The sequence below is a fragment of the Carassius gibelio genome, chromosome B5 (assembly GCF_023724105.1).
Source record: "Carassius gibelio isolate Cgi1373 ecotype wild population from Czech Republic chromosome B5, carGib1.2-hapl.c, whole genome shotgun sequence".
In the NCBI taxonomy this organism is placed as follows: domain Eukaryota; kingdom Metazoa; phylum Chordata; class Actinopteri; order Cypriniformes; family Cyprinidae; genus Carassius; species Carassius gibelio.
Genome location: NC_068400.1, coordinates 39,071,335 through 39,095,117, shown reverse-complemented (window position 1 = coordinate 39,095,117; position 23,783 = coordinate 39,071,335). Strand labels below are relative to the sequence as shown.

The following is a 23,783-nucleotide window of genomic DNA, read 5'->3' as shown; positions in this document are numbered from 1 at the left end:
TTCTTTTTTACAAGATGCGCCAAAATATGAAAACGGCTTCAAAATCATTTGGGAAACATCTGAACCTGTTTACTCCGTATCTTCATGTGCTCATTGTACAGTAGCTACTCTTGTTATGATGATTTTCTAGGGAAGGAAAAGAGGTGTCAAAATATCTCCACATCACTGTAGGTTTTTGTCATTAAATGTAGTCTATATTATTTCATTTGTCAAGAAAAATAAAAATAAAAAAAATTTCTGCTTTAATGTGAAAAACTGAATGCTTGTTTATGATTTCTGTATACTCCGCTGTATTTCAAGCTGGATTGTTAAGTCAAGCTGGACTGTTAAGACCATGACGACAAAGGTCAATACACTCCTGTCTGTCTGTCTGCTATTGCTTGCTGCAGTGCTTCATGTTGTATTACACAGAGACAAATGTTATTCATTTGTTTAACAAATGATTATTAGCTATTAAATGCATAGAAATCACTTGAATATTTCCTTCAATGCAACTTTTCTTTAATGTCATAAGTGGAAGAACAAACTTCAAATACAGGAGTGCAACCCACACTCTCCATCTAGGGCTTGTTTTTCCCCGTTCTTTCATGAATTAAATAAAATATAAAGACTTTCTGGTGTCAAGTCAAGCTGGGAGATACAAAGCAATACTTCATGTTCTGTATTTCACACAGACAAATGTAATTCATTTGTTTGTTTGTACACTTTTATTCAAAGATTCTTTGAAAATTATTAATATAGGGTGTGCAAATTATAATAATTGAAATAATTTATGTGATAAAAATGATCCATAAAGTAACGGTCCACTCTGTAGCTGTCGTGTTTAGGCTGCTGATTAATTATATCTGTTTCAGCATCTCTGCCCGAAGACAAGGGGATATAAACATCACAATGATTTTTATTTTTTATTTATTATTTGACCATTCTGACTCCGGACTTAAGTGTAAATAATTTATTCACAAATGATTTACACTGACCTTTTAATTCTGTTCATTTATGCTATTTCATTTGTAATTTCCCTTTTTTCACTCTAAAAGGAATAGTTGTACAGTAACTATAGGCTACATCTTTTGTTAACTTAGATTAACTTGCATCTAGTAAATTTATAATAAAAGAGAAAATTAAAAGATACAGACTGTCTTCTGAAAATAATACAAAAAAACAAAGCAATGCACTTTTTTAAGACTGGGCAATTGTTCTGTTAAAATCTGTTTAGGTAAGTGGCGCCATCTAGTGTCAAAAATCTTTATTATAGCTAAAAACGCCCCCAAATTACTTCAGAGTTGAACACAAAACTTTTAGACGTGAATTAACAAAAATCCTCAGTTAATTATTATTTAAATATAAAGGTACTTTAAAAGTGTAATGCAAAATATTCATTAGTGAATAATCAAATATGTTCAAATAGCGCATTTTTTATATATGAAAAACTATTTAAGCAAACTTGTAAAATGTAAACAGAAACAAAAATCAAAACTCCACAGCAGACTGATATATACAACCTGTATTTATGAATTAGTGCAGATATCAGTACATAAATGATTTAATGTCTCATTTCAGCTATACAAGTGATCTGCTCATTCCACTCATTTCTCCATCTTCATCTCTATCATCATCATCATCCAAACTCAGTGCTTTGCTGAAGATTCAAACCCTTTTGATAAACATGCACAGCTGTTGCATAGAAATCACCTCTATATTCTCTTTCATGCAACTTAATATTGTTTTCTTTAATTTCACATGTGAAACAACTGACTTCAAATAAAGGAGGGCAACCCACACACTCCATACGTTTTAGGGCTTTTTTCTCCATTCTTTCAGCAATGAATTTAAATTTAAATCCTTACTGGTGAGGTCAAGCTGGAGAGAAACAAAGCAAGGTTTAGCAAAGCAAAAAATGACCACGTGATCTAAAAAATAAAGAAATCAGAGAAAAACATAAACGGTAAATGGAAGAGTTCAGATAAAAAAAAAATTTAACCTTTGCAACACTGAACTCGTGTGGCAGCTTTAAGAAATGCAGGAACCATGCTCTTTTCTAATACTCCAGACTGTTGTTCAGGGAGAAATTGTGCTTTTTGCAGGCAGGCCATTGTCAAGGTCACTCTGAAACAAATGTTGATATGTAGAAGAGTCAAAAGGTTAAGTCAAATAAGTCCAAATTGTTATTTAATGCTTTGGGAGGGGAGAGTTGGTAGACTGGTTGTTAGGAGTGAGGTTGCTTCACCAAAGGTAAGACAGAGACATACACAGCAACAGACGTTCATTCAACCTCAGTCACATTTATCAGACACCGATACGCAGTGCAAAACAAGCTTAGTCTCTAGTTATGCAGTTTCTGTGACAATGACCAAACACACATCCACTCAGTAGCAGTTTTGACCCTAAGCCTGACTGAAGGGTGTGCGACTGTTTTCTGTCTTCATAGGGTATGTGTTCTGTCTTATGTGACAGCAGGAACTCACTTATTTCTGAAAGCAAGTGCACTCCATCAGCTCAGTTTTTAAAATTCAAATATTGCATGTTTTACTGGAGCCGATCAGAGGTCAAGTGTGTCTGTAAGCAATGTTTTTTGTCATGAGTGTTTTATTCCGAACATACGAATACAATAATGGAGCTGGTGTCCACATCTCCTTATTACATGCATTCATAAGGCATCCACAGTGAGAAAAAAAGGGACACATTAGACGAGTCTTAATTTTATTGATCTTCCAAGACGAGATTTGTAGGTTTGTGTTGGATTATTACAAATGTGATTATTATATAAGGACTAGTTTCCACATGGTTTAATCTCAATTTCAGAAACTGGGTTTTGTATGGCGCTGAAATTTGCTGTTGCATAGACAATGAGGCCAGTCAGGGTTTGAACTCAGAAGAACACGTTTGTGCGGTGAAAACAGAGCTAGACAGGAAAAGCTTGACCTCACCAATCTGATTTACAATGTAAATTAAAGCATTAGGCCATCATTACAAACAAGTGGAAAAACACCTTCAAAACAGACAAACTGAGTTTTTCTTTTAAATGAATGATTCTGGTTTCTGGACATTTTTATATCTGTGTAAATATAATTTGCACCTATATATCTGAAGGGGAAAATCATTGTCTTGATCATAGGAATCACAACAGCTGTCGAGAGACAGTTTTCTTTAAACTAACACAAAACAGTCTCTGATGAGGGTTTAACGGTGATTTCTTTTTACAAGGATCCTGATCTTTTGCTCTGGCCAAAACAAAACAAAACCGTAAACTGTAAAAGTTGCATTTCCGTATACAAGAGGTCCTGGAAAAGGCGGCTAACACACACGTTTATTGTCTGAATTCAGCCAGGGGCATTTTAAATAACTCTTTGTTTTTTTACTTGTTACATTTTCATACGTCGATAAAAATTATATTTTTTTTAATTAGACACTGCAGCTCAGAAGTAAATCTCGTTTACTAGTATATATACAAATATATATACAGTCTTTTTCTTTATAGCATGACAAAATCACAGACACCCTATTTTGTGTGTACTAATCATTTTACAATCAAAGAGTGATGTAAGGGGGCAGAGATGATAAAAAGCAGCATATTTGTACATGTATGGAGGTGTTTGATCGTACTTCATTTTAGCTCAGGGAACAATAATATCACTCTTTAAATTTGTATCATGATAACCTAATAAATACGATCAATGAGATTATACATATTACATCTGATCTCCTTCTGGATGGAGCTGTATTCAAACACACACACACACACTGCCACATTATATTCACATTTTGTGATCGAGTCACTTCATCGAGTGTAATTTGGACTGACCACAGTACTGATGATTAAAACCATTACTACAAGCAGCAGGTGGAAGACGTGTACGGCCTTGAGTGAGAGAATGGTGTTCCATACCAAACATTTTCCCATGATGCACAGTGCATGTGCGTATGCTTGTGTGGGGCTGTGCAAGGATATCAATCAGGAGGAAATACTACTACCCTACTAGCGCACCAGATTTCTCTCTGAAAGACTTCTCTGTCACTTTCTCTCTCTCTCTCTCTCACACTCGCTTGGAAGAGCAGAGCAGCTTAAATCGGTTACTACATACAGTATATTGCTTCGAGAAAACGCTTCTAAAATATTAAGGGCTATAGTCATCCTCAATAATCTAAAGTGCCTTTTCTGTGAGTCGAGCAGGGCGGCTGAACTGGCCCTCTGATGCTGGGATTCGGCCTTATACTGTTCATTTCATATTCTTTCACAGACAATCTCTTCAACACATTGGCACACGCACACAGACGCACATCGACAAATTCAAGGAACATCAAACACGTCGGTCCTGAAAATCAGGCTGTCAGGAAAAACAGAGCGACAGAGACAGAGAAATGCAAGTCCTGTCCTCTTTCTGGAAAGATGGAGGGATGGATGTGTAAATAAAGGTGTGGAGAGATGAGTCATTTGCTCTTTCCCGAAGTGCTGGAACCCCTGGAACCCCGGTCTCCTCGTTCGCCCCTCTCTCCTCTTTCAGCTCTACCTCCTCTCTCCTTTTCAGATGTGTCCCTCTTTTCTGAGCTTTTGTCCGATGCCTCTATTTTATCCGATCGGTCTGAACGCTCAGACTTCTCTGACCTCTCTGATCTCTCCGCCCCCTCAGATGGCTCCGCCCCTTCAGAACGCTCCTTCCGCTCTGATTTGTCGGGGTCGGTGGAGGAGTTTGTGGCTTTCTCCCACTTGGCGATTTCTTCAATCTCCTTCAGGCTAGCGTTGATGCTGTTGACCCAACCTTTCAGATCCTCCTGTAAGACAGAACACACACAAACACACACTCATGTAATATAGACCACAATAGGCAGAATATTTACCAAACAACTCTGATCTAATTTTTCACTCAGGTGGGGCTTTGTCTGACATACCTCATCCTTAGCCAGGAAGATGTAGTCCCCTTCAGCAGTGGTCCTAAAAAAAACATTAGATACACATACATTTATAAAAAGTGGTAAAGTGTTCAAAGGGAACGATCAAACAGAATTAAGTGTTTGTGGCTTTGGCATACAGTACGCTACAATTCTAATGTTTCTGAAAGAAGTCTCTTATGCTCACTGATTCTGCATTTAAGTAAAACTACAGCAAAACATTAATATTTTGAAGTATTTTTTTCATTTCCTATTTTTATTTATTTTTAAATGTAAATTATTCCTGTGATAAAAAGGCTGAATTTTCAGCAGCCATTACTCCAGTCTTTCTGAGTCACATAACACTCAGAAATCATTCATATTTGCTGATTTAGTGCTCGAGAAACCTTTTTTATTAATGTGGAAAACAATTGTGCTGCTTAACATTTTAGTGCAAACTGTGATGCATTTCATTCAATATTCTTTGCTTAAATGAAAGTTTAAAATGCAGTTATTTTAAATGTAAAGTTGCAGAGTAACAATGTCGCAAAGATTTCTGTCAAGTCTGATCAATTAAACGCATCCTTGCTGAATTGAAGCATTAATTTATTCTTTTTTTTTTTAAGAAAGAAAAGAGCCATCCTCCAGTATGTCCCACACCATATCTTTTTTTTTTCAATAGGAAATAAACACAAAAACTGCAAAAAGCACTGGGATTTGAATGGTATATTTTCTTAAAATTCAATTCCTGCATGGTAATTTGTTATTGTTTTGTAGATTAGCAGGCAGTACGGTAGTCATTAAAGATCAGAAGTTAATTTTACCTGAGAATGAAGACATTCTTCTTCTTTTTGTATCCGTTGGTAGTGTCAAATTCACAGATGGCCAAGTTGAGAAGTGGCTCATCATTGTAGGGTGTTGTTTTGTGTCGGGAATCCTTGTAGAAACCGATCTCCCCTTGTTTGAGCACGCAGAACAGATTTACCCACGACTTGCTGCAAGAGGTTTAGATAATTAGAAATAACTGTTAGTTACTAGGCCTCACCAAGGCATTTAGTATTGCTATTAGCAGGCAAACACAATCATAATAGCATTTCTAATGCACTATTAGGCCACGACCACAACTTGTGTCCCCTCCAAAATTCTAAATAATGGTTGATCACAAAATGGATTTAAATGATGGATTCATTTGTTCCCACATCTTTCACTATTCATAATTCATTTGAATGATGAACCTGCATGCTGTATACAACCCTAACCCTACACTGGATGCAGTATAAATTCAGTATTTCCAGATCACTCTAAATAAATCAGATTCAGTTTGTGGTTATTTACTGTGTTCGTATACTATGTACTAGCAATGCATGCTATTCTGAGTACAGTGTTAACATTAGCATAATTAGCTATTAGCTTTGGTAACAGGATTTCTAGTGTATTAGCATTAGCGACGAAAAGCAAATAGATTATTCCAAATAAAATTATAGTAACTGAGGGACAATTGTGAGAGAAAAAAAAAAGTCAATAGAGATCATCTCAGGACAATGTGATTTTTATCAGCTAGTAAGAAACACACCTATTTGGGCTTCTCTCTTTCCCCTCCTCTTCGTGTTTCCTGTACAGGAAGCCCTCATGTTCAACGGTGTGAGTAGGAGGCTGAGATGTGGATGGGACGCTCTGAGCAGGTGCAGAACGGGACCTCCGTGGCTCCTCAGGCTCTTTTGGACGAGGTCTTCTTCGTGGTTTGGGGCGGTCTCGAGCTCGAGGGCGATCCAGACGACTCACTGGTGCAGAGAGACTGCTGGGGGGTCTGTACATATCTCCCCTCGCCTAGAAAATACACTTTGTGAATTTACGAAGCAGAATCATTTATTATAAGAAAATAAAATAGTAAACTATTTAAAAAAAAGCTAAATGGTTATATATGGAAATTAGGACTGTTGTACATCTCAGTGTCAAATCTTCTATCTCCAAATAAAAATATATAAACACTGTATCTGCATACAACAAAGTCAAAGTCTGCATAAGATCATTTTTACCTGAACAATAAAATGTACAGAGATACTTAAGAGTCTGAGCTGCTGACTAAAATGTTTGGGAATCAGTCCCAAGTTTCAGAGGATGCAAGGTGACCCAGAAAGTGGAGAATTACTGAGATCACAATTCTGCTCTATCACTATTGTGCCCTTGAGTAAGATACTCCAGAGGCACTGTACCTGCAGTGAGTCTACTCTTATTTCTCTTTGCATGACACAAATGGTAGAAAAATCCTCAAACTTTAAACTTTAGCTGTGTGTGGTGGACTGATTTTCTTCAAAACCACAATCGCCTGAACATTCACTGCTACTGAAAAGTTTGGGGTCATTAAGATTGTTTTTTTTTAATTTTGAAAATAACCAGGTTTATAAAAATAAAAACAAAAACAACAACAACTTAACTTTTCTTAACTTTAAGCACTAAATTAGCCAATTAGAATGATTTCTAAAGGAACATTTGACTGGAGTAATGTCTCTTTAAAATATATTTAAATAGAAAATTGTTATTAAAAGTAATTATTATTGTTTTTAATGTATTTTTGATTAAAATAAATGCAACCTTAGTGAGCACAGAGTTATCAAATTAACATTAAACATTTGAATGGTAAAGTATTACTAATTGTGTAGATGATGCATTAAAATGGTGAGGGGGAATATGATGCATGATGTGAATTAAATCTATGATAAATATTAAATTCCAGTACAGACTCGACACATACTTGACAAGCTTCTTTCTCCTGCGCTTGCTCAACAATCTCAGCCATAGTGGAACGCTTCTCCCTAAAAAAAATTAAAAAAGGTTGAGAAAGCCAACAAAGTTATACAAATAAGAGCACACACACATACACAAAGACATACACATTTGTTATTTTATCATTTTTATTTCAGTTTTATTTGAGGAATTTTAGACCTTCATCCTATTTTTTTTCAGTTAGTTGCCACAGTATGCATTTCAAATTTTCAGATTTTATTTCAGATTTATTTAATTTACTGAAAATAATATATTATCATTTTAAATAAGCAACGGCAACACTTTTAGTTAAAAGATTTGGTTAAAAATAACAACACTTCATTCATTTAGTTTATTAAGCTTTATTGATACTATTGGCTGATTTCAGAGTTTTACTCTCCTCATGTGGATCTTTAACACTTACCCAAACATTAAACGTACCCCCAAAACTGAATGTTTTGGTTTTTAGCATACAATTTTAGAACTATTTTTACTTCTCTGAAAGGAGGTTTTGTTCCCAAAATATAGCCAAGCAAACACACATACACAAACACTCACCCAGATGGTCTCTTGTCAGATGGCTCTTTCCCAGATTCTGCATCGCTGGAGTCATGTTTCTGTACTCTCTGCCTACCGTTGCCCTCCTGCTCACTAGATGACTGTCTCTCCATTCTTCGACGGTAGCGTTCCTGCCTTACAATCAGCGGGAGCTCGTTAAGTCTGGCCTGGATCTCCTGCTCGCTGGAGGTCTGTCGGCCAAGCCGGTACTCTCTCTCCCGCCTCAAGTGATCCATTTGCGGGTCAGATCGGCTCCCGCGGGGGTCTCTCTGTAACCGGCTGTGAATCATCTCTAGGGAGGGGTCCAGGCCCGTAGGAGGAGCTGGCATGTTTGCTGCTCCACCGGCGAGCTGGGCTCGGTGCGCCTCTAGTAAAGGTGGAACAGCTTTGTGAATGTGGTTGATTTTGGGCTGAAAGCAGTCAGCTTTCAGGTGCTGCCAAGCATATCCTATTTTGGGATCCCCTCCCACCCCCACAGCACCTAAATGGTTCAGGCTGTGGTAGCTGGAGCTGTCTTCTCCTAAAACACCCTGTTGGTTAAGTCCAGTGTAGCTGGAGCTGTTCACCCCCAAGACACCAACTTGTTGGTTTAACCCCTGATAGCTAGAATTATCCAACCCTGAAACACTTTGTTGTTTTAGGTAGGAAAGACCCTCCACACCCCCTGATGACTGGTTCATCCCGTGGTACGAGGAGCCGTTCATGACGGGTGTGTAAGGATTCAGAGAGGATCCGAGCCGCTGAGCGAGTGTGTTCGCCACGGTTTGTTCTGTGGTGTGCATGAGGTCCAGCCCGGACTTGGACTCCAGAAGTGAGTCCTGAAGAGGGTTACGGAAGAGAGAGGAGGATGAGGATGAGGAAGAGGAGCTGGGCACGAGACAGGAGAGAGGGAACATTTGCCTGCTGAGGAGAGAGGAGGTAGAAGGCTGCTTGTTCAGTTCCTCCTTCAATTTCTCTGCCTGCAGATGGAGAAGAGAGAGAAAGATATTGTAGTTCTTAGTTTTATGTTATTAATATGCAGGGCTTGCACCACGTCAACCGAACAATCCTGCCCCCTCAGTCATGATTAATGTGAAAAGGGATTTTAATGGATAAAAAAAACAGCACAATTGCCAAATGCATTAGCTTTCTAACATTAATATTAGATTTCTACACAGTGACATTTTTAGTTTACGAAGGTGTTTTACAAAGTCACATTTTCATGGGCACATTTGACACATTTGAACCTACATTGCATTGAACTTCTCATTCCATCAAGAATGCATATTCAGTGAGATTGTTTGTTTGTTGTAATAAGCTTATTTCACTGCATTGTTATTGTTGTCTCCGGTTACAGTTTAGGCTGTTCTCACTTAAACGGGTCACAATGAGTGTGAAGCAGTCACAAAGTACTCTAGACACAAATATATTTGGTCGTGGTGGTGTCATGTTAACTTCTCTGTATTCATGCAGGCCTGCTGAAAATGTGTATCTTTAATAATAATAATACTACTAATAATAATTCCTTACATTTATAGTGCTCTTTTCTAGGCACTCAAAGCGCTTTACATTGTCAGGGGGTCTCTCCTCATCCACCACCAGTGTGCAGCATCCATCTGGATGATGCGACGGCAGCCATATTGCGCCAGAACGCCCACCACACACCAGCTTTACTGGTGGAGAGGAGACAGAGTGATGAAGCCAATCAGTGGATATGGGGATTGTTAAGAGGCCACAACGGTCAGAGATCATTTCAGATCATTTTTTAATGATCACAGAGAGTCAGGACCTCGGTTTAACATCTCATCCGAAGGATGATCTGGTGTTCTAAAACATCTTTATATCAGATATCAAGTCAATTTTTTGGTTTTAATTTTGTTTTATATAATAATATTATTCAATTCTTTCCTATCTGTTAGTTGCTCAGAAGCTTTTAATTTCATATCTGAAGCTCTGAAGCTACAGCAGGTTTGTTTATGCCAGACAAATACATAAATGGGCCACTTCACATATAGCAGGTATAAATGTTACTCTGCCTTATGTCACCACCCCCTTTTGTTATTTCAGATCCTCTGCAGTGCTGTGCTGGTCCTGAATGTTCATACACAAGTCTTTGTTTCTATAATGACCTGACGTAACGAGCTGAAATGATCCTTCCACGTGGATGCAGCCTTCCGGAATGCTTCATGCCGGCGAATCAGCTCCTCCACATCGTCTGTCCCACCACCTCCCTCACGGGTATTTGGAGTGATTGGTTCCTTGATTGTGAGCCAGGACTTCTCCACTGATCCCGGCTGGTTGGACTGCAGCCTCTGCTGGGCTGGAGGGTACAAATAAAGGTTGTGGATAACCCTGAGAAAGTATCAGACTGGCAGACCTTCAACATGATGTTACAACAATGACATCACTGACCTTGCTGAAGCTTCTCCCAGTGCTGTTCCCATCGCTCATTCAGATCTTTCTGCTTTGCCATTATATACTCCAGCTTCTCCTTTACCTGGATCAGAGGGTTGTAATCATTTATGTGCAGAACACTGATGGCAAGTGATCCACGTTCAATGCAAAATGCAAAAAAGTATGCAAACGTGCAGGAGAAACCAAATTTAAATTCTTAGATCTTTACACTACTGTTCAAAAGTCTGGGGTCATTATCAATTCATTTTATTTTATATTATTTATTTATTTTTTAAAGAAATTAATACTTCTAGTTAGTACAGATACATTATTTTGAAGGTAAAGACATTTATAATGTTACATTCTAAACTTTCTGTTCATCAAAGATTCCTAAAAAAAATCTTGATTTCTACAAAAACAATTCAGCAAATCAGAATGATTTCTGAAGCATCATGTGACACGAGCAGAGGGTGGTCAGTTACATTTTAAAACATATTGAAACTGTTATTTTAAATGTGAATAATTTCCACAATATTACAGTTTTTACTTTATTTGTTCATCAAACCCTTGGTGAGCATGACATTAAAAACGTAAAAACCTAAAACATTTATTTCGTGACAAATGTTTGAATAAAAATCATCCCCTGTGACATTAAGCTCAGATAAACCTATAATCCATATAAAAGCAAAGTTTAAGACATGAGCCTGTTTTTGGGAAATGCATTATGGTATGATGCCGTGAACACTTTTACTTTTACAAATCCAGCATTTTTTTAAAGCATTCTTCTACTTACTAAAAACACTTAACACTAGGTTTGTCTATATAAATTGACATTTGAGCACAATTCATATGCCCCTATGGAAAGGGACAAAAATTATACTCCTAAATGTAACTTTTTTTTTTACATATATATATATATATATATATATATATATATATATATATATATATATATATATATATATATATATATATATGTATATATATATATATATATATATATATATATGTATATATATATATATATATATATATATGTATATATATATATATATATATATCCTTTTTATATCTGTAGATTTTTAGTAATTCATAGAAAGCTTATCGGGTTTATTTTAATTCCATGCATGCATTTGTGTACCTCTTCAGCTGCAGGGTTGCGTGCAGCTAGCAGCATTTTTCCCATCTCCACACAATGCACAAAGTTCTTGCTCTTGTTTTCTATTTTACTCTTCAGATTCTGATGTTGGGACATCATGCCATCCAGCACAGAGAGGTCCCTGACACGTTCACAAGGACCCGCCCAACACCAAGACCCACGCCCAGACACAAACAAGAAACACGCACACACATTATCCTGATGCAAATGGTCTACTGTGATTGGTTTAAATCCAATTGTAGATTCAGGATGACTCAGATGGTTCTATAATAGATCTGGTACCTGGCATCATCAGTTAAGCCAATCTGTCCCATTATTCCATCCATCCACATGCTCAGTTCCCGCACAACAGCGAAGAACTGGATCTTATCGGTTACTGTGGTGACCTGCACACGGCTGCCCTCACATGCAACAAGGAGCTCTTTCCAGGCCTGCATCACCTCCTGCTCACGGGACAATATGGCATCTGCCTTCTCTCCGGCATAAATTGCACGCAGCTGAACTGCGTTTTCTTGCAGTTGGCGTACCTGAGATAAAGTTAAAAACAAGGGTAAAAATTACTTGTATCTATTTACTGACACTTAGGGGGCATCTAAAAATATTTGCCAATTAAAACATTTAATAAAACTATTAAAAGTACCTACAATTAAACCATTTAATGTTAACTCATTCTTTCAAGTAATTTATAAAAGCTTGTTTCAGCCATGGGATAGAAAAAGTAAAAAGGTAATTGCCACTTTTTACCTCACAATTAAAAAAAAATAAATAAATAAAAAAAAAACTGCAAACTAGAATTCTGAGTAGAAAAAAGTCAGAACTGCAAGATTAAAACTTACAACTAAGACAAAAAACTCAGAACTGTGAGATAAAAAGTTGCAATTACCTTTTTTTTATTCCATGGCATCAATAAGTTTCCATGTTATTCAGCACTGTATGATTGTTGTAACTGTGTTTCTGAGTGTTGTTGTGCTTCTAGACTGAAATGGGAAGCACCCCTTGCTGGGTCAGGACAATGAACCAGCCATAACATTTATTTATTGTGGCTGCTGCACCTGGTCAGAACAGGTGCTGTTGTTTTGTGTGTGTGTGTGTGTGTGTGCTAGTGTGAGTCTTACCTGTGAGACCAGCAGCTGCAGGGAGTGCTCAAAAGAGTGCAGGAGTCTATGTAGTGTGCCAGGGTTGGCCGAGCTCATCTGACATGACCTCACCTCTGGCAGCTGTCTCATCTTTCCCTCGATCTGGACCAGCACCTACAAAACACAAACACAGACAGAATGATGATTCCTCATATTTCAGTCAACTGTGAATGGGTAAAGTGTTTAAAAAAAGTGTTTTGATGGCTGTATGTGTGCTAGTTTACCTCCTGACAGTCGTTGAAGAACTTGTGTAGCTGGTACGATGCTGCAAGCATCTGCGCTCTGGTCTCCATGAGCTCCAGAAGATCCGCCCAGGACTCATTCAGCCCATCTTTCCACTCTGCAATGGTGGCAGCATCAGAGTGACTGCAGTCAATCATCTCATTCACCATCTTATTGACCGAATCCATCTGTTTCTGGCCGACTGCACGTGTCTCAGTGAAGAACTGAGTAAAGCTGCCCTGCAGATCCTGGGAAAATGAAACAGGACCAAAACGACATGACAGAGATCAGCTCACAGAGGCTTCAACAGGGAAAAACAACAGCACAGGACTTGATTTCATCCATTTGAAACTTTATATGTGATATTACATTAACTATTGGCTTCATTTTTAATAAACAGTAGCCTTAACAGCTTTTTTATTATTTCCAACCAAAGTGCCATTAGCAGAAAGGAAAATTCTTTCAGTGGCAGAATAATGAATAGGAGGATTAATAAAGTAAACAGGATCAATATTGATCTCATCTCGATTTTTAAGTTGATGGCAGTATATATTACATTCTTGAGTTAAAACACTTGGCAATGTGTGTGTATGTGAGCTGGTGATACCGTGACATGCTCGAGGTCCTGGCCGAGGTCAGTGGAGCTGGCGACAGCCTCCCTCTCAGAGATCCATTTCTCCAGCGCCTCTACCTCTCGCTTCAGCTGATACAGCCAGTATTGCTGCTCCAGCTTTGTTTTCCTCTGTTCCACCAGGTCTTTTAGAGATACATATAGCCGGTCTATATGAGCCTGCTGTTTGGTGATTTGCTCACTGAGAGAGAGAGAGAGAGAGAGAGAGAGACAGATAGACAACAGGAAAACTGATTTTGGTTACACTCTGTCCTTAAAAACAGTTACATCTAACATTTGGGGTCAAATTTTATTGTGAAATATTACCACAATTTAAAATAAATGTTTTCTATTTTAAAATGTAATTTATTCCTGTGATTGCAAAGTTGAATATTCAGCAGTCCTCCTAGTTGCAAGATTCTTCAGAAATCAATAATTTTAGCTTTTTACACACATCAGTGTATATTTATGTACCTGTCAGGATGTCCCAGCTCAAGCATGCGACGGCACTGCTGGGACAGTGAGCTCACGGTCTCTGCATAATTCTCCACTGTTTGCTCTAATGCCAACTGCTCTTTCAGTAACCTAAAAGTGCTGGCCTCATCCTACAGACAAAGAGGATAGAGAGAATAATATTGGTTAACAAAGTAAAAGACAAGCAGACTTGACCGCAGTTTTCAACCCTGCTATGGTCTCTACTCTGAAGACAACAATTTTGCCAGGCAACTTTTTTGGAGCAATGTAGTTTGGGTACTTTCCCATAGAGCAGTGGTTCCCAACCTTTTTCAACTCATGGCCCACACAACCAAACACATATGTTTACACGGCCCACTGAAAAAAAAAAATTAACTGACCCTTCTATTGTTGGGTTAATAACTTAGTACTCAGAAGCTAGATTGTTAACTGTCTTTACTGAATGAACTGGCAATGAACAGAAAATAACTCAGGCTGGCACCGCTCAGCAAAATGGGAAAACAAGATCCGGGCAGATCTCGGGAGCTTGTAGACAGTCAGTAGCGCGAGCAGTCAGGAGGGATCATGTTGACAGCCATTTATGTTGACCCTCTTGACAGCAATTCATGCATGTTTGAATGTGTTGTTCTGTAGCATATGCAGCAAAAATATATAAGATAAATTGGCAGTTTATTCTTAAACCAATCAGCGAGCTCAAATAGTGGAAGCATAGTTACAGTTTAATTTTTGAAATATGAAATGATGTTATTATGTTATGACTTAGACATTTTTACATTTATTAACAAGATTATTATTTATTTTAATAGTAATTGGCTGCCCACCTGCAATACCATCGAAGCCCACAGGTTGAAAACCACTGCCATAGTGAATGGGTAAGAAATTTATACCTGGATATTTTAGATCAGTCATGGGCCCTATGTCTAACCTGGTTGCCCAATGAGGCAACATTGCTCAAAAGGTTGCCCCGTGAATCATCAGACTTAATGTATTAACACACTGTAGTACATTAAAGAGCGAGTTCACCCAAAAACCTAGTTCACCTTGAATCTAGTAGTTCCCTTGCTGTAAATGGAGGGTCAGAAAGCACTCAGATTTAAAATAAAATGAGAATAGAATGAGTAATTAATGACAGAATTTTCATTTTCAGGTGAACTATCCCTTAAACCCAACATTCCTAAGTGCTGTCATTAAATTTTTAGATGGCTGAATTTTAGGTACAGTACATACATTTCCTTTCTCCTCATTGAGAACCTGAAGTTTCTGTCCACTGAGCCAAGACTCAACCTTCGCTGCCTGGGTGTAGTACTGCTGGGCATGGTTCACGGCATCCAGCATCACTGTACGTCGTTCCATCTCTACCTGAAGCACCTCCCACAGCTGCCTCATGTGCCCCGCCCCCTCACGCACAAGCTCCACCTCTGGGGTCCGCAGGGCAGCAATGGCCTCCGCCCTTTCCAGCACCTCCTCAACCCGCCCCCTCTGAGCCTGTATCTCCATCTGCAGTGCCTGCATGTCCAATCACACACAAGTGAGCTGTCAGTCAAAGCTCTACGGCCAACCAAATTACATTTCTGGCATTAGAAGCCATGGGAACCAGGCTATCAAGGGCAGCTGAATTAAATATCCTCAGGCTTAAACCTATAAATTTGCAATAGACTAACAATACATCAACAGATAATTAATAATTAATTAATAGGAGGTTTTAACCATTGATGTAAGTTTACATTATTTATGAGACGATTCTGCCACTGACAGAAATCTTTATGTTTCCATGTTTTACAGTAGGAGGTGCTAGAACACACCTTCTGAAAGAGTACTGAATTTCTGGATCAAAACACAGCGAAGAAGAAGCATAAACAAATGATCAAGTGTGTAAGCAGAGGCATATGTAAAATATATCACAATCATCAAGCATTAAACAGCATATAAATCAAAACTGCCTAGTTATAGAATGAAATATTGACCCAGGAAGTGGTACAAGACTGTTCAAGTTTTGGGAGTGTTCTACTCCATCTATATCTGAACATCGATCTGAATCCAATCCAGACATAATCTTTTACAAAAATGTGATTTTCTCAGCTTTCTGTGCAGAAAAATGCTTTTTCATGAAAGTTACCTATATTTAGTGGCAGCTTGTCGGGCACGGAAGGCATGGCTTCCCAAAAAATTTGAGATGAAAAGAGGAGGAGGACGATTTTATATGAATAAAATTCACAGTTATCACATTTCATGTCTCAGAATGTGTATTTTTGTATGCAATTTCACAGCTGTAAATAACACATAACTCTTACTGAAGCTGGAAAGTGCTGCTTTTCTATCGAGAAGGGGCCAAATTGCTGATTTAATTACAACTGCTAGGTGGAAAAAAAATTAGCCAATCAGCATCGATTGCCACTTTAAGATGCTGAGGAGTGTTGAGAAAAGAAAGCTCTCAGGTGAGGCTAGCATTTCTTCTGGAAGTTTGTGAAAATGATTAAAAAAAATGCAGACAGTGGATGGCAACTTTTTTAACAATGGTGGGGAATGAGTTAGGGCCAGTTCAAACCAGATGTATTATAGTTAACTAAAATTAAAACAGTAATAAAAAATGCTTCTATTACAAAATAAAAACAAACTTTGAAATAAAAGATTTTTTAAAAACTATTTCATTACAGTTACACATCTCATTTTCTTTTAGTACAACTAAAATACCTAAAACAGCATGAAAACTAAAACTTAGAAATTAAAATAAATAAAAACTGTTTTTTTTAAGTGACAAAAACAACAAAATTACTCAAAGTTGAACTAAAATTAAAGTAGAAAACAGAAAATATAAACATTTAAAATATTAATAAAATCTATACTAAACTATTCATATGTTATGTATAACTATTTTTATTTAGTTATAGAAAATAACTAAAACAATAACTATATTAAGATGGATATCAATGATAACATTCTGTTTGTTATAAGTGTGTGCTGCAGCTATGTCGCCTGCTGCTTTAAGTGCATGAGCTCTTTAAAGTCAAGTGGATTCTGATTGGTTGTCAATATTTTTATCATTCATTAGATGGAAAAAAATCATTAGAAATTTATTTTAACAATATTGTTGCTTTGTGTTGTCATACAGTAGGCTAGTTGTAGTGTGGACTTCCCTTTTCTCATAGAATTACAACTATTATTAAAACACTATTGTTGTTATATTGTCCTTGATGTGAGTGGTCCTTTACAAATTAAAATGATAATCAATCCATATGTATGAGGATTACAGAGTGAATTGAATTGACAGACTCCAAAAGGCATTTGTATCATCTTTGGCTCCTGGCCTATAAGATACATCTATCCCCAGACATCTCATTTACTCTGCTCCGTCTGTCTTTTATAGTCTTATAGTTAACAGATGTTGGCAGGAAATATCTTCTTACATCATTTTATAAACGTACAAATAATGTACATGAACATACTAATAGAAGTTACATCAGATTAGTTACATTATATCTGATGCATCTGGTGTCAAAGAGTACTGTAAGAGTAAGCTGGTATCTCAAGGCAAAGAGTATTACTGACTTTTTAAGGTAACCCTTCAAACTGTAGTCACACTTTCTTCTATAAATGGTTTGCAGATGCGTAAGAATACCTAATGAAGGTGAAATAAACTTTGTGTACATGTTTTGGCATACATAATTAATTAAGGCTTGAAAATAATGCTAATAATAATTTAGTGATTAATTGTGAAAAAAAGGGAGCATATCCCACTGCGAGTGTCTTTATTCTTTATCACAGAAACACCACTCTCTGTCTGAGAATGTACTAGAACCGTGTCCTATATCAGAGTTTTGAAAAGATCCAATAGTTTTTCTTTTAACATTAGTCTCACCTTATGGTTCATGATTAAATGTTGGACATTCTGCAGATTGGTCCCATATTCTGTAGATGAGGCCAAGAGTAACCGATCCTGAATCCATACCTAAAGAAGCCAAAATACAGGAATGTGAATGTAATAATATTTAAGTGTTCCTTACCCATGCCAAAATTAAGAATGACATTAACTATGCATTTTGAAGTATCGCATCAGAAACGAACAATTGAAACACACAATTTCTGGAAAAAAGTTTGTACGCCACACGCTTGAGCTGGTTTAAAAGCCATGTGACTTGTCTGATGGAATGGCATGACTTGACTAACCAGCGGAACGATCTCGTTGTACAGCATCTGAAATGTAGCGATCATTCTGAAATGCCTGAGATACATTCCCACAAAGCAGGCATCGATCTTTATTGTGTTTCATCTGCTCACCCTGAGGCACAAATAGTTTATCTCACGCAAAAATTATAATATACAGTGGCTTCTCCTTTTCTTAACGATATTTAGTGCCATTTTGGGCCAGTTGGGCTTGTAACCCGAAGGTCTCAGATTTGAGTCTCAGTGCTGGCAGGAGATATAGGTGGAGGGAGTGAATGAACAGAGCTCTCTTCCACCCTCAATACCCATGACTGAAGTGCCCTTGAGCAAGTTACTGAACCCCCAATTGCTCCCCGAGCGCTGGAAAAAAGAGCTACTATGGGTGCTATGTGTGTGCACGTGGATGGGTTAAATGCAGAGCACCAATTCTGGGTTACCATACTTGGCAAAATGTCACGACTTTCACTTTCATTTTTTTTTATGTAGACGCCACTTTATTCGTAAATGTTTTATGCGATATTCCAATTTTGCACATTAGTAATATCCGCAACTTTGGTTGGAAAGTGCCACTTTGTTCTTTTACACATGAACAGCTCATGATCCGGTGTTTTTAGGGGCTCAGCATGGCTCAGTTCACAGTCCATACAAGTTCATCTCTCAACTAAACTCATCTAAGGAAGTGTGCTGTGAGCTTGGGTCACATATTAAGGGCATTTAGGAACGCAACCATCTTCCCAAACCATTTGTAAACACATACAAATTAGCTGTTGTCAACAAAAAAAGCTACCTGTAATTTACAACAAAATAAAATCTTGATAGGTTAATGTTTAAAAATAAGTAAATTAAAAAAGCAAAAAGCATTAGTGTTGTAAATGTAAGGTTGACTGTAAAATTACTCTTTATTTTTTCAAAATAATATATTTTTTATTTTATTTATTTTGTTCATTGTTTTTCAGTAATAATAATAAGGAATAATATGATGAATATTATTCTTATACATTTATACTGATATATAATCACAAACTGTATGGCGAATAGAAAGTGACACTCACAATCTCATCCTCCAGGTCCTGGGTGACTTGGTGCATCTCTTTTGAGGCGAGAATGATCCGCCTCCTTTCCTTCAGAGGCTCGATAAGACGCACAATCCGTGTCTCCGTCACACCTCCTAGCTCTTCTCCTTCTGGTCTCCGGTGATCAGCACCAGCCCTGACTTCACCAACACCTTGATAAAGCTGCATCTGGGCTTCCATTGACTAAGAAATGAAGATAACGTGAGATTACAAATGGTCTTGTAATTTTCCACCAAAAAAAAATAAAAAGCACTTTTCCAGGTCTCACTTGTATCCTTTGGAGTTGCTGGCTGAAAGTGGGGCGTGGCTGAAGGAGGGTGGGTTGGGTGATGTGGGTGGAGCCTAGTGTGGGCGGCTGCTCCTGTATGGCGGTGAGATGCTGGTCCAGGTCGCTGAGGGTGTTAGTGGGCAGGTCGGTAGTGCGGTGGTTCTGCGTTTCAAACAGCTGGCGGGCCTTGACTTTGGTGGTGTTCTCCAGGTGAGACCAGCACTCTCTGATTTCCTTCAACTTCATCTCCACCACCGATCGCAACTCAGGCTGTTCCTGAATCAGCTCCTCACCCTCCTACACATACAAATGTAACATAATCCGTGAATGTGGTACTGCTCTGACCCTCAACCTTCATCATTGCCAGTTTATGCCTGTGTGTGTACATGTAAGATGGAAAGGGATCAAAGTAACGAGAATATGTGTCTCTTCAGAGCCATGGCTGAAGTTCTAAAGGTGTCCTAAATTAGGGCACCATCACACACACATATACAGGGCTGGGGAGTAACGAAATACATGTAACGGCGTTACGTATTTAAAATACAAAATATGAGTAACTGTATTTCGTTATATTTACATTTGAAATAAGGGGTAATCAGATTACAGTTACATCTGAAAAGTATTTTAGATTACTAGTGACTACTTTTAATTTAAATGTAATTTATTAATTTAATATTTGAGTAAACAGTGTAGGGATTTTAAACCAATACTGTGACTGATTTTCCATTGAAACAAAACTTGCGTGCAGCAGCTGTTCATTAGCAGCTAGTGTGCATTCATCTAGGTTTATCATCACGACACAAACTATCTCCTAGAACTCACACTTTGCATTCAGTCAACAGATCCTTACGAACCATGCGTGAGATAAAAGTGTATAAAGTCAAACGATAGCTTTATGTGCTTTACAGATGAACTCGAAGACTTTATTCATTCGAGATGTTCAATCTTTGGCGTGCGTAATTTAAGTTCATGATCCGATTCATTTACAGATGATTATTTTGAGTCAATCTTTTAAAATAATAATTTCTTTTGATTAACAAAACCACTGTGGGAACCAATGGTTGACAAACTGGATAGATCTGAGGTGCAGGGCTCGCAGAATCTTTATCTGGATGTCCCGGGGCTATTGTGTTTTTCAGTCGGGCTATCTCGAACAGTGATGTAAAATTCCTAACTTGATTCGCGTTGTTCACTCGTTTGAAGGGGCGAAATGGATTGTAGTTGATCATTTGCAATTGTTTCTAAATCTTGCCAATTCAAACGTTTTAAATCATTTGCGCACTTTTGGAGCTTGCGAGCACTCATTCAAAGCACCGACAGCGTTACAGACAATGCACTTAAACCGAACTGACTCGTCTTTCGTGTATCCCTGCTTCTGAATGAACACATAGACACAAAATTATTTCAAAAGAATTGTCTCTGCAAGTATTCTCGTAAACAAAGTCGGTTATGTCTTAAGTGAATGCATACAGTGGAAAAATAAATATCCTGTGCATTATTATATTGGATCCATGCATTCGGTCTTAAAGGGGCAGCAGCCTTTAAATACCTGGTGTTAAATTAGTGGCACCTGCTGTCAGAGAGAGACATCATTCACAAACTGTAAAATCGGAACATTAGGTTTTTACTTAATTTTATTATTATTATTATTTTGTATCTTTTTTTTGGATAGTAATTAAAATGGTTTCATCTGATTTAAAATAGAGCACAATTGTTTAAATTAAGATATTTCTTTAAGTTGATGATTTTTTATTTGATTTGGGATTTATTTAAAAAAGTTAGTTTTTTATTTAACATTTCAATTTCACAAAGAAATATGCAGCATTTAGTCTTTTGTCTAATAATAAAAGGACACATTTTAATTTATAATTTATCTTAAATCTCATTTTGCAAAAAATAAGTAAATATATAAATAAATTGTAAGAAAATTGTATGGTGTAATCTGTATTGTGAATTTCATCGCATCATAAATTTATTGAATTGTTACATCCAGATATGCTACTAGTTTTTGCTGATCATGCAGATTTGTCCACCATAAAGTTCAACCAATGTCTTTATTTTCATTCAAGGTTACTTAAATTCATTTTTGGCTACCAAAACCTGTAGAATGCCATTCAATATATTCAAATTAAATTTATATTGATTGGAAGATTTAAATGACATAAAAAAAAAAAAAATTGTTTATAGAAATTCTGTGGAAAATTTTTGTTCTTCAAAATAAATGCAAATAAAACACATCTTATGGCTGGTAGATGTTATAAAGTATAAAAACAAGACATATGTTCCTTTGTGTTACAAAGCTTAAGTATTTCAAAGTATTCTAAAGTATTTAAATTAAGTTACTAAACCGGAGTTATCTAACAAAATACGAAATTAAATTCACTCCTGATTCTCTTTTCCAACCAATCTACATCCCTCTTTCCATCATTGAGCCGTCAGTGTGTGTGTGTACACGTGTGCATGTCCATATGTGTGCGCGTTTGTGTTTCATAATGCAGTGCAGCATTTCTCCTTTTGGCACAAGTCGCCTGCTCCCCTGTACTGCAGAGAGGGAACGAGTGTGTGAGAGAAGGAGAGATAGAAACAGATGGAGAAACAAAGAGAGAACAGAGAAAGGAACAGGAAAAAAGGGGATGCTTGGATGGAAAACAAAAAGATAGAGAAGAAGATGAAACTGAATGTGGGAATTAACCTATGACAGATGGATACTGAAGTATTCTGACTGGTTGTTAAGCATTGCTAGGGTGATCTATCTGGTTGCTAGGCATTGTTATATGTCTTAGCTGGCTGCTAGAATTTTCCGAAGGCGAACTAGCTGTTTGTGCCAGTTGCTAAGGAGTTCTAACCATTCCATGGGTGTTCCAGCCATAGATATGTGTATGTAGATGTCTTATTAGCTGCTGTTTCTATGGGCTGCTATACACAAGCCGTCTGCCATATTGTCCATGAACAAGCTGACTGAGCGTCTGCAACCGTGGTTATATGCACGTATATCTATATCTGCAAGACTGCAACAGACTTCAGCAGATGATTTTGCTTAACTAGCACAATACAACAAGAAGCCATTAGCTACACAACGTTAAAAACTTAACCTGAAATATTGAATTAATACATAGACTGTGCAATGTCGAACCATCTTGGAAAACTCCTATTTTTATTGTGAGTGATGACACATTTACTGTTACAAGGAGACTGACACTTTAATGTGTCTGAAACTGTCATTGTGCCATCTACACATATCTATGGTTCAAGCTTATTGCTAGGCATTGTAGAAACATTATTACAGCATTAAAAGTTTATATAAAAGCTGCTGTATGTGAAATTTACAGATAGATAGATAGATAGATAGATAGATAGATAGATAGATAGATAGATAGATAGATAGATAGATTATTGTATTTAATCTGCATATGTGTGTGTGCAAGAAACTGTGTGTGAGTCTAAAACTACTATTTTGCATAATATAGTACATCATGTGTTCTTGTGAATGGCCTGGTGAAACAAGGAGGCAAGGTCAACTCTAAGGACACCATTGTGCCCTGTGATTGGTCCAGCCGCCTGTCTGTCATTGAGGATGCTGAGCTGAGTGAGTCTGGGCGTGGGGGAGGGGGCGGGAACTCTTCCAGAAGGACGAAGAGTTCTCCAATCACAGTGGAACGTGGTGTCATTGCTTCTGCTGTTTCTCAGGTTACAGCCTCATTAACTTGCGTTTCCGTGGCTACGTACCACTATCTAAGAGTGAGCGTGTTTGTGTGTGATGCTGTAATTGCTCTCAAGTCAGGCAGCTCCACAGGGCTACAGAAATCAGGTTCGGAAAATGCTGGCAGCCATCTTAGTGCAAGCAAACAAAACAAAAAAGTGCTAAAAAATGAAGAAACTTTCTCCTGCAAAACATGCCATGTCTGACAATATTTCTGCCACATATTGGCATCAAAGAGGAAACAAATAGTATTGTAATTAGTAATTGTTAATTTGCTTAATTTTTGATGTACTGTTGTAAAGTTTGTAGTGCTAAAGAGATTTCAAGATCCTCAATCACTGAAAATGATAAAGGATAATATGAAACCATATAAATTTATGAATCTGAGGTAATAAAGCTTATTATGATGGTATCCTATGT

At 37.5% G+C, this 23,783-nt stretch overlaps 1 protein-coding gene across 4 annotated transcripts in view; it reads right to left on the bottom strand.

The window, feature by feature from the left end:
* Positions 1 to 1,489: 1,489 nt before the first annotated feature.
* The window catches only part of LOC127957575 (spectrin beta chain, non-erythrocytic 4-like), a 30,669-nt gene continuing 8,375 nt past the window's right edge, over positions 1,490 to 23,783 (bottom strand). For all 4 annotated transcript variants that reach the window (XM_052556181.1, XM_052556180.1, XM_052556179.1 and 1 more), the window contains 18 exons: positions 19,664 to 19,960; positions 19,375 to 19,578; positions 18,018 to 18,107; positions 15,389 to 15,667; positions 14,162 to 14,292; positions 13,685 to 13,889; positions 13,080 to 13,325; positions 12,835 to 12,969; positions 12,002 to 12,246; positions 11,702 to 11,840; positions 10,579 to 10,663; positions 10,296 to 10,486; positions 8,188 to 9,146; positions 7,619 to 7,679; positions 6,440 to 6,693; positions 5,691 to 5,861; positions 4,888 to 4,930; positions 1,490 to 4,770 (listed from right to left, as the gene is read on the bottom strand). In XM_052556181.1, the coding sequence (XP_052412141.1) occupies positions 4,429 to 4,770; positions 4,888 to 4,930; positions 5,691 to 5,861; positions 6,440 to 6,693; positions 7,619 to 7,679; positions 8,188 to 9,146; positions 10,296 to 10,486; positions 10,579 to 10,663; positions 11,702 to 11,840; positions 12,002 to 12,246; positions 12,835 to 12,969; positions 13,080 to 13,325; positions 13,685 to 13,889; positions 14,162 to 14,292; positions 15,389 to 15,667; positions 18,018 to 18,107; positions 19,375 to 19,578; positions 19,664 to 19,960 (4,077 nt within the window). In that variant the 3' untranslated portion in view covers positions 1,490 to 4,428. The remainder of the gene's footprint in view (positions 4,771 to 4,887; positions 4,931 to 5,690; positions 5,862 to 6,439; positions 6,694 to 7,618; positions 7,680 to 8,187; positions 9,147 to 10,295; positions 10,487 to 10,578; positions 10,664 to 11,701; positions 11,841 to 12,001; positions 12,247 to 12,834; positions 12,970 to 13,079; positions 13,326 to 13,684; positions 13,890 to 14,161; positions 14,293 to 15,388; positions 15,668 to 18,017; positions 18,108 to 19,374; positions 19,579 to 19,663; positions 19,961 to 23,783) is intronic.